Raw genomic sequence first — 10,760 nt, 5'->3', positions numbered from 1 at the left:
TCAGTGGAGGGAAGGAACGTCGCAGTTACAAGGTGTTTCCTAGCGTTCAGAGTTAAACAGGATTTATTTCTGAAAAAGAAACCCAGTTCAACTTTCAGTTTCTTTACCAAGTTTTCCACGTTGAGCTTAAAAGAGAGATGCGAATCGACCGAAATACCCAAATATTTATAGGAATTGACAAACTCAATAGGGACACCATTTGAGGATAAAATCGAGGGAAGAACTGTTGGGGACCGACTTCTTATATGCAAACAACATCCCTTTGGTTTCGTCGGCATTTAGGACAAGTTTGAGACGGAACAAATCTGACTGGATGATGTCAATAGCGGATTGCAAAAGCTGGAAAGCTTTAGCAACTGTTTTATCTCGACAAGAAACAACTGTGTCATCAGCATAGAAATGTAAAGATGCATCAGGGATGCTCTGACTTACATTACCTATGTAGATTGTGAAGAGGGTGGGTCTTAAGACTGAGCCTTGTGGTGCACCATTGTTTTTTTGTTTATATATATTTTATTTTTTCTCTTTGAGAAAATACACAAACAGTGAAAGAAACATGTCTTCATTACATCACTTATCTTTCCAAAAAAATTTATTTTTAAAAAAGAAACTAAATGAAATCGTGTGTGTGTGTGTGTGTGTGTGGAAGGAGGTGGGGGTGGGGAGGGTCATGCGTGGTCCTGGGGAATCGAAATTCAAGGATGTTGACAAAGAATGGGGCAACACAGTCCGAAGTAGAGTGCAGATTGAATCAAAGACAAAAACAAAGACAATCAATCCTCATTGTGAATACAATTACATAAAGTCTGATCCGACTGGTTTCACATATTCAGTCCATTTATTCCAAATTGAATAAAATGTATCTGTTTGCACCTTTAGAGAATAGGACAGTTTTTCCATTATAAATTTATCGTGTACTGTTTCAATCCAGTTATCAATCTTAGCCATTTTTTGGTTATTGTGTTTTTACTGGCCACTAACAACATATAAAGTAATTTTTCATCATGTGCATCCCAGTGGTCCAGAGTCAGGTCTCCTAGGTGTATGGTCTCCCACTTGAAGGGAATGTTTGAACCAATTGTTAACATGTTTATGAAGTTTGACCCAGTAATCTTGAATAACTTGACAACGCCCAAAAATATGGTAGTGAGTGGCTTTTGCTGTACCACAGATTCTCCAACTAGCCTCTCCTGATCCCGGATATCGTTTTTGTGCAGGTGTCACAAAAAAATCTCACCACATTCTTCCATCCAAATTCTTACCATGCATTTGACCCAGTACACATCCACTGTATTTGACTTTTTTATTTTCCTAATTTTCTATATTCACATTCACTTCTTCTTGATATAATCTGTGTTTTCTTGTTTAGACAGTTGTATACCATTGTAAAGCTTTATTATTGTAGTGCATGGTTTTCCTTCAAACTGTGGCAAAAACGCCTTTATAAATTCAAAACCACTAATAACACAGACCTCGCTCGGTACACCATTAACAGTTCGATAACTGGAACAAGTACCATTATGTCGAACACATTGCCTCTGCTCTGATGGTTAAGAGAACCAACCAATAGTGTGATCTGTGAAACCAGTTTCTGAGAGTTATGACACAAGATGTCATGGTCCAGAGTATCAAAAGCTTTGAAAGATGGTTTCAAAAAAGCAGGACGTTTGAAATCATTTGATGTTTTCGGAATTTAAAATGATCAAAAATAAAAAGTCACCGTCATAAACGAGCTGAACATTTTGGTTTAGAAATGGTTAAAATAGCTAATATGCTGAAGCAGGGCCTCGGTTTCTTGGTCATTTGACCCAAGGGCAGCAGGGTTGTTCATAGATGCTGGTCGGGGTAAGTGACGTGTCTTTTCCATCTTCTGCAGCTCATGAAACGGAGAAATGCTGCTCCACTGGACGTACATAGTGATTATCTTGAGTTTCTGGTTTAAATGTCAGAGATAAGTCCTCCCTCCTCATCTTTATTCAGCCCTTTGTAACCCCGCTCTGTCTCCTGTAACTTTCACTTTGAAGGGCTCATGGCGTTCAGGAAAGTCTTGAGACGGACGGCGGTCATAGGAGGCGGCGCGGTCGCTGCTGGGTTCGGAGTGTCGCAGCTGATGGCGTACCGGAAGAAGCAGGTGAGCTTTGGCTGCTCATCTAGAGTTTGGCAGATTATGTGTAAAACTTTGATTTCACAATATTTTGCGCCGCAAAAAGGCGAAGGTAGATGATCATGTATTATGATATTGCCCACGTCTGTGTGTGCCTGTTTGTTAGCAAAATATCTCACGAACTGGAGCAGTTTGACTGAATATCCGTTTATAACCGTTTGACGTCAGGAGTCCACCTGATTCAAGATGGCTACCACAAAAAAAAGCAAGACTGTTTAGCTGTGGGGGCCCATCTTGAACATGGTTGACTAAAAAAGTCAACTAGAGAAATTGCATTTCCTGCGGAATTGCAGAAGAACTTGCTGAAAAACAGCTGAAATTAGCCAAAAACATGCTGAAATTAGCTAAAACATGCTGAAATTTCGCTGAAATGGAAGAAGAAGCCAATAGTAGAAGAAAGCATTAGGTTCGGCATTAGGTGCTGAATTAGGTTTAAATAAGCAGAAATTAGGGCAAAAATTAGCTAAAAAAGCTGAAATTAGCAAAAATTTGCTGAATATGCAGAAAGAAGCTTAAACTACTAAAACGAAGCAGAAAGAACTGAAATGAGCTCCAAGAATGTGGAATTAGCTGAAAAAGCTAAATTTAGCATAAAACAGCAAAATAGTAGCTGAAATAGCAAAAAAAGCTGAAACTAGCAGAAATAATCTGAAAGGAGCATAACAAGCTGAAATTAGCATAAATACGTTAATTAGGATGAAAGTAGCAGCAATTACCACACAAAAAAATTGAAATTAGCTAAAAATTGCTAAAAAAACAAAACAACAACAAACAAACAAAAAATGGGGTAGTTGAAAAGGTAGAACAAGCTTAAATTAGCAGAAGAAAGTATAAAGAACACATTTGCTCAGCCTTAGGCTGAAAGAAGCAGAAATGAGCACAAAAAAGTAGACGTTTTCTGAAACAAGCTGAAATTAGCAACGACAACAACAAAAAAAATTGCTAAAAAGTAACTAAAAAAGCAGAAATAAGCTGAAATTTCAAGAAGGAAGTGGAGAGAGCACATTTTTGCTCAGTGTGGCTGAAAAAAAGTTTAAATGAGTGCCAAAAATGTGAAATTATCTGAAAAAGTTTAAATTAGCATAAAACAGCTATATTGTATCTGAACTAGTAGAAAGCTGAAACTTGCAGAAATAAGCTGAAAGGAGCATATTGAACTGAAATTAGTCAAAATAAGTTAGAGCAAGCACTGTTGTAGTTAGCAGAAAGAATCAGAAAGGATCACAAAACAGCTGAAAGTAGCTGAAAAAAGTTTAAATTTGCACAAGGAAGCTGAAAGAAGCTGAAGCAGCACAAAATGTGAAAGGAGCGGTCAAAGCTTGTAAACAGATCTAAAGATTTGAAGGATGTAAAATGATCTCAATTCATTTTCTATGAGAAAAAAAGGCAAAAAAAAAAAAGCTAAAATATTTCCAAATCCAGGATTGATCTGAAAGAGCTGAATGTTTTGATTCATGATTTCTTGAAATAGCTTGAAAACTGAGGCAGCACGGTGGCGCAACTGGTAGAGCTGCTGCCTCTCAGCGAGCAGGTCCTTGGTTCAAACCCCGGTCCAGGGGCCTTTCTGGGTGGAGTTTGCATGTTCTCTCCGTGCATGCGTGGGTTTTCTCCGGGTACTCCGGTTTCCTCCCACAGACCAAAAACATGCATGTTAGGCTGATTGGTAACTCTAAATTGTCCCTAGGTGTGAGTGGGAGAGTGAATGGTTGTTTGTCTCATTTGTCTCTATGTGTCCCTGTGATGGACTGGAGACCCGTCCAGGGTGTACCCCGCCCCTCGCATAGTGATTGCTGGACATGGGCACCGGTGACCCCGTGACCCAAAAATGGAAGAAGCGGGTTAAAGATGGATGGATAGAACTTGTAAACTGTGGGACGAAAAATGGATCACAATGGTGTGAAGGCTTCATAAACATTCATACAATTATGGTACTGTAGTTACAAATGACTGTGATAACTCTGAGCGTTTCATTCAGTTCATCCAGTGGTTCATGAGATATTTTGCTTACAGACAGAGTTGACTCCAAATGAACATAGTACATCAAGTAAAGACATTGGTGTTTGGCCAGTTATTAGTTTGTTGTAAAAAGGCTTCTTGGCAATAAATCCCATTCAATTACAAAGTCTGTTTATGTCTTTTTAAATAAAACAAGCAGTACGCCGATGTCCCCCGTCCCTGAGGGATTTGAGTAGTGGGTGTTTGTAGTTTTGAGATGAGTGTTTTCCTGGACATAAATTGAACAGGGAATGCGAGTAAACCTTAATGTTTTTTTTTGGTGCAAGATATTCAAGTGGGGATAAGTTTAGCTGTGTATAAGAACAGAAATGTTTATTTTTCTTGACCAAGGCTGCACAGTGACCGGAACCTGACCTGTTGAACGGAAGGAGACAGTTTATCCACCTCCAGGTGCAATGGTGGAGCCAGAGTGGGGCCAATGGTGGCCTTGACCACCCCAGTCATCTGAGAAAACTATACTTTTAAGCTATAATAAAAACTAGAAAGCGTAGTTTCCTCAAAGGATAGGGGTGGCTGGTTTATATACATGTATTTTTATATATGGAAGCGACCATCTTGGATTTTGACCTGGCAACCCAGTTTTCGAAAGGATTTTTTTTTTTTACACCTAGATGCAGCCACACACCAAATAGGATGTTGGTATCACGCTTATTTTTCAAGTTCTATCACGCTCACAACATGTAGGGACGTTTGGAGAGTATTTCCAATTCCCACTTTTCACTCTGTGATGGGGGACAATACGGGAACAATGAACAGGTTTTATTTAATTTAAATTGACATTTGTTTGGAAAATATATTTCTGGATTGAGCAATAGAGAAGATCGTGCTGGTTGAGTCCATGAAAAATTTACCAAATCTTCACTGTGAATGAAAGAAAGATGGCTTCTCCTGCTTCTGACCTTTGTTTGAAGAAACCAACCAAGGGCCTGAGTAGCATGTGGAAGAACCACACACAGCCACAACAGCCTGTCACCTCCTTTTCATGCTCCTCACCTTGGGATGGCATCCTGTTCTTCAGCTAGTATTTGTCGCAAGTCAACTCAAGTGTTTGTGTTGCTCACTCTGGAACAAACCGCCCATTCAGGTTGATCCTGCAGCTGCTCAAGGGGACAGGGGTAAGGACTGCAGGTAGGTCAATCCGGATGCTGAGGGAAGAGGTGTGGTATTGCATGAGAAAATCTGGAGTGGCAGAGAAGTATGTTAGACTGGTACAGGACATGTATGAGGACAGCAGGACAGTGGTGAGATGTGCTGTAGGAGTGACAAGTACAGTGCCTTGCGAAAGTATTCGGCCCCCTTGAACTTTTCAACCTTTTGCCACATTTCAGGCTTCAAACATAAAAGATATAAAATTGTAATTTTTTGTGAAGAATCAACAACAAGTGGGACACAATCGTGAAGTGGAAAGAAATTTATTGGATGTGTCAAACTTTTTTAACAAATAAAAAACTGAAAAGTGGGGCGTGCAATATTATTCGGCCCCCTTGCGTTAATACTTTGTAGCGCCGCCTTTTGCTGCAGTTCCAGCTGCAAGTCTCTTGGGCTATGTCTCTATCAGTTTTGCACATGGAGACACTGAAATTCTTGCCCATTCTTCTTTGTAAAACAGCTCGAGCTCAGTGAGGTTGGATGGAGAGCGTTTGTGAACAGCAGTCTTCAGCTCTTTCCACAGATTCTCGATTGGATTCAGGTCTGGACTTTGACTTGGCCATTCCAACACCTGGATACGTTTATTTGTGAACCATTCCATTGTAGATGTGTCTTTATGTTTTGGATCATTGTCTTGTTGGAAGATAAATCTCCGTCCCAGTCTCAGGTCTCTTGCAGACTAAACAGGTTTTTTTCCAGAATGGTCCTGTATTTGGCCCCATCCATCTTCCCATCAATTCTGACCATCTTCCCTGTCCCTGCTGTCCTATGGACAGACTCTCCCACCTCAGCTGTAGAGCTCTGCAGTTCATCCAGAGTGATCATGGGCCTCTTGGCTGCATCTCTGCGCTTTGAACAGAAACCTGAGACCATCACAGAGCAGGTGCATTTATACAGAGACTTGATTACACACAGGTGGATTCTATTTATCATCATCAGTCATTTGGGACAACATTGGATCATTCATAGATCCTCACTGAACTTCTGGAGTGAGTTTGCTGCACTGAAAGTAAAGGGGCCGAATAATATTGAATGCCCCACTTTTCAGTTTTTTATTTGTTAAAAAAGTTTGACACATCCAATAAATTTCATTCCACTTCACAATTGTGTCCCACTTGTTGTTGATTCTTCACAAAAAATAAAAATTTTATATCTTTATGTTTGAAGCCTGAAATGTGGCAAAAGGTTGAAAAGTTCAAGGGGGGGGGGCGAATACTTTCGCAAGGCACTGTAGCTTCAAGATGGAGGTGGGAGTGCATCAAGGATCAGCTCCGAGCCCCTTCTTGTTTGCTCTGGTGATGGACTGACTAACAGATGAGGTCAGGCAGGAATCCCAGTGGGCTTTGATTTTTGCAGATGACATTGTGATCTGTGGTGAGAACAGGGAACAGGTGGAAGAGAACTTGGAGAGGTGGAGGTATGCACTTGAAAGAAGAGGAATGAAAGTCAATCGTAGTAAGATGGAGTACATGTGTGTGAATGAGAGGGAGGCCGGTGGAACAGTGAGGCTACAAGGAGCAGAGGTCACAAAGGTGCAGGACTTCAAGTACTTGGGGTCCACCGTCCAGGAAAATGGGGAGTGTGGTAAAGGGGTGAAGAAGAGAGTCCATGCAGGATGGAGTGGATGGAGAAAAGTTTCAGGAGGGATTTGTGACAAAAAGGTGTCAGCAAACGTCAAAGGAAAAGTTTACAAGACAGTGGTGAGACCAGCTATGTTGTATGGTCTGGAGACAGAGACATGGACAAAAAGACAGGAGAAAGAACTGGAAGTGGCAGAAATGAAGATGTTAAGGTTCTCCTTAGGAGTGACAAGGATGGATAAGATTAGGAATGAGATCATCAGAGGTACAGCACAGGTTGAACAACTGGTAGATAAAGTTAGAGAGGCCAGACTGAGATGGTTTGGACATGTCCAGAGGAGGGACAGTTGATATACTGGTAGAAGGATGTTAGAAATGCAGCTGCCAGGAAAAAGACAAAGAGGAGATATATGGATGCAGTTAGAGAGGACATGGAGGTAGATGGAGTGAGGACAGAGTGAGATGGAGGAGGATGACTCGTTGTGGCAACACCCGATGAGGGAAGCCAAAAGAAAAAGAAGAAGTTTAGTTAATGAAAACATTTTTAGAATAGATCAGAATCATTAGCTTTTAATGAATACGTTGAGAACGATGCAACTGTTACACCACACTTTAGCTGAATATCTGTCAAAATTATGGAATTCTAGCCTTTTTTATGTTTTGTAAGATCACTTAACTGTGGCAGACACCTTGTATTGGATTCATTCAAAAAGTTTGGCAGTTGTAGATGTACATCTAATGATCACTTCCTGAAAGTCTCAATAAAATCCACTCTGCAGTTTGAGATATTCTGCTAACAGACAGTCGGAGTCGACTCCAGTAGTCAGGTGATGGCTTGCTCCCCAAACACCTGAACTTTGTCGAGGCTCGACGTCAACGACACGAGCTTTGCCACCAGAAGTCATCAAGCAGCTGTTTGCTCCGACCTAGTGTCGGCTTGTTTTAGACCTGCAGCGCATTTTACACCTCGTGCCAGACTAACGCGAACTTTGTTTTGTGTCCTGGTCCGATAATTTGGTCGTCCTCCAAACCAAGCATGGACGGGTAAGCAACAAGTCGAACCTGATGAAATCTGATTATTTCTCACAATAGTTTGTAATCATGCATGCTTCTAATCCCAATAATTGCAGTGCTGATGAGATGAATGTCCATCTTGTCTTCTTTAGCAAAGGCATGAGGCTCGGGGAAGGTTCGGAGCGCAGCGGCCGATTGGCTATTAACTTGATTACAGCAGGGGGGGTGGGGGGTCTGTTTGTCTGTGAGCATCAACAAAAATAGACTATGAATACATCATTGCCTCGTTTGCGGGCGCAGACCTAAATTATAAAAAAAAAAAACGCCCGCTAATATTTGCAAGTCAAATGTGGTGGTGGCTTCAAAGCAGCTTGATGCAATCATTTAGCTTGAGTCGCTAAGAGAAGAAAACTGAATAAATATTTCATTAGAAGTGAAATAATTCTATAAATCAAAAGGAAGCTGGTTTAGCTGTGATTATTCCTTTAAATTAATTATGTTTCTAATCAACATGCGATGTTTAATGGCTGGAATGTGCTTAATTCTGTGCTTCTGTGAAGGTGAGCCGGCATGAAGTAACTCTTTGCAGCTGTTTTTTTTTCCTAAGCTACTAGTTTTATTCTCTTCTCCTGCAATGCTTTACTCGGACAATAAAGTGATGCAAGACTTTATACACACAGCTGGAAATCTGTTCCAGCTAAAATATTTTCAGAGAACCCGTTGTAAGTTGAAGAGTAAAAGCTCGCTTCTTTTAGAAATACTGTATTAACAAAAATCATCAGTAAAATATCTACCGTATTTTCCGCCCTATAAGTCTCATCCGTCCAAATTATGTCTAATAAAGTGGAGAAATCCATAAATACATTGCTTCACCGTATACGTCGCATCGATTATGCGTCACAGCTAACGTGTCGTGTTTATTACGCGTCACCGCTAGGCCTGTCACAACAACAAATTTTGCTGGGCGAATAATTGTCTCAGAAATTATTGCGATAAATAATAATATTGTTTGAAATTTGACAATAATAAGTAATTTTTGTTTAATATTATTTTGAGTGTAATACCTCTTTTTGACCACCGGATGGCAGTATAAGACTGTTTGAACTGAAGGATGGATAGTGAGTCAGATTTATTTATAGAGCACATTTAAAACAGAAACTGTTACCAAAGTGCTTAACAAAAATATCACATCATCAAATAAAAAGTAGCAAGATAAATTTACAGCACATGGAATAAAAATATAAAACCGAAAACATAATTAGAAACAATGAAATACTAAATCGGATCACGTTGTGTCAAAAGTCAGAAACAATGAAATACTGGGGGTAGTTGTGCATTTATTAAGGAAAAGTTAGACTGAGACACAACTTTGCTATAATTTCGAGCAAACAAATAATTGTTTTTAAGTGTTACTCTTGTTAAATTCTTGTTAAAGTCTTGTTAACTTTTCCCTCACTGGGATAGTGAGGGAGTGAGCAGCGTGTCTCTTTAAGAAAAATGGGAGAGAGGACCCTTGACGTGACATGAGCTGTCTCTCTTCAGTTCTCAAAATGGCGGACGCTCGGTGTGGTTTGAGCTCTTTAGCATAGCATCTTTCACACAAAACATTTAATAACAAATCAATAAACAAGTTCTCAGCTTCTTTAAAAAAATAAAAAAAAACTTTTTACACAAAGACACAGGTTTCAACCGTGAATTTTGGAGCTTCGACAAGACAGAGGTTTTTTTTCCTTAAGTTGGCCTGTTATCTTAGCTCGTAACTTAGCTTCTCAGCTTAGCTGCTTTTAACGATCTAAAAATGCGATTTTGGACGGTTAAACAGATTTTAAAGAGAAAGGGAGAAGTCATTGAAGAGCACCGGAGTTGAGACTTTTGTCATCCAGTGTCTTCAGTAGAAAGAGAGAGACACGAAGAAACGATAAAGCTGATAAATGAAAATGAGGTTGCTAATTTTCATTTATCATGCGATTAATTGATTTTTTGTTTATCACGACAGGCCTAGTCACCGCTGACAACCCGGAAATGTGGGACAGTGTTGTGCCATCGATTGGCTGTCAAATGGCGGCCACGGGAGCGTGCACGGGAGGACTTTAACAAGAATTTAACAAGAGTAACACTTAAAAACAATTATTTGTTTGCTCGAAATTATAGCAAAGTTGTGTCTTATTCTAACTTTTCCTTAAATGCACTTTGACAGTCAAATCATCTGTATATCAAAAGCCAATTTGCGGAAACATGAACGCGCAGAGAGCAACTCGCTGTCCATTTATTTGAAATTTAACAAGATAACCACCTAAAACAATTATTTGTTTGCTCGATTTTATAGTAAAGGTGTGTCTCAGTTGAACTTTTACTTAATAAATGCACTTCAGTGATCAAATATGCTGCATTTCACCGGGGCGGCGCAGTGAAATGAAGCTGATTTGATGGTTGCTCCAGGCAGACGACAGTGGCAGCTTATGGCAAGCCGATTGTGTCATTAATAGCCACTTTTACCTAATACATGATACAACGGCATACCATACTGCTCCACTGTTATCTAGCTGCTGAAAATGGTAGTGTTCAATATTTTCAGTCAGAATGAATGAAAACAGTCATATCTCAGCCAAAAATTGGTTTATACTGTAATATGGGAAAAAAAACCATAATATGTCGCTTCAGCATGTAAGTCGCAGGGTATGCAAATTATGCAAAAAAAAGTGACTTATAGTGCGAAAAATACGGTAATAGATTTACAGTAGTCCCCTCATTTATTGTGGGGGTTACGTTTCAGACACCCCTGTGATACGTGAAAAACCGCGAAATAGGGACGTTACATTTATTTTAGCATTTATATA

General features: G+C 39.9%; 1 protein-coding gene across 1 annotated transcript in view; it reads left to right on the top strand.

Moving 5' to 3' along the window:
- The first annotated feature begins 2,029 nt into the window (after positions 1 to 2,029).
- The window catches only part of gpd2 (glycerol-3-phosphate dehydrogenase 2 (mitochondrial)), a 45,790-nt gene continuing 37,059 nt past the window's right edge, over positions 2,030 to 10,760 (top strand). Inside the window, exons 1-2 of the mRNA XM_037696543.1 lie at positions 2,030 to 2,131; positions 7,945 to 7,953. Coding sequence (XP_037552471.1) covers positions 2,030 to 2,131; positions 7,945 to 7,953 — 111 coding nt within the window. The remainder of the gene's footprint in view (positions 2,132 to 7,944; positions 7,954 to 10,760) is intronic.

The sequence above is a fragment of the Nematolebias whitei genome, chromosome 23 (genome assembly GCF_014905685.2).
Source record: "Nematolebias whitei isolate Nwh7 chromosome 23, NemWhi1, whole genome shotgun sequence".
Classification (NCBI taxonomy): Eukaryota; Metazoa; Chordata; class Actinopteri; order Cyprinodontiformes; family Rivulidae; genus Nematolebias; species Nematolebias whitei.
The sequence above is the reverse complement of the archived record's forward strand: the minus strand, read 5'-3'. Positions and strand labels throughout refer to the sequence as shown.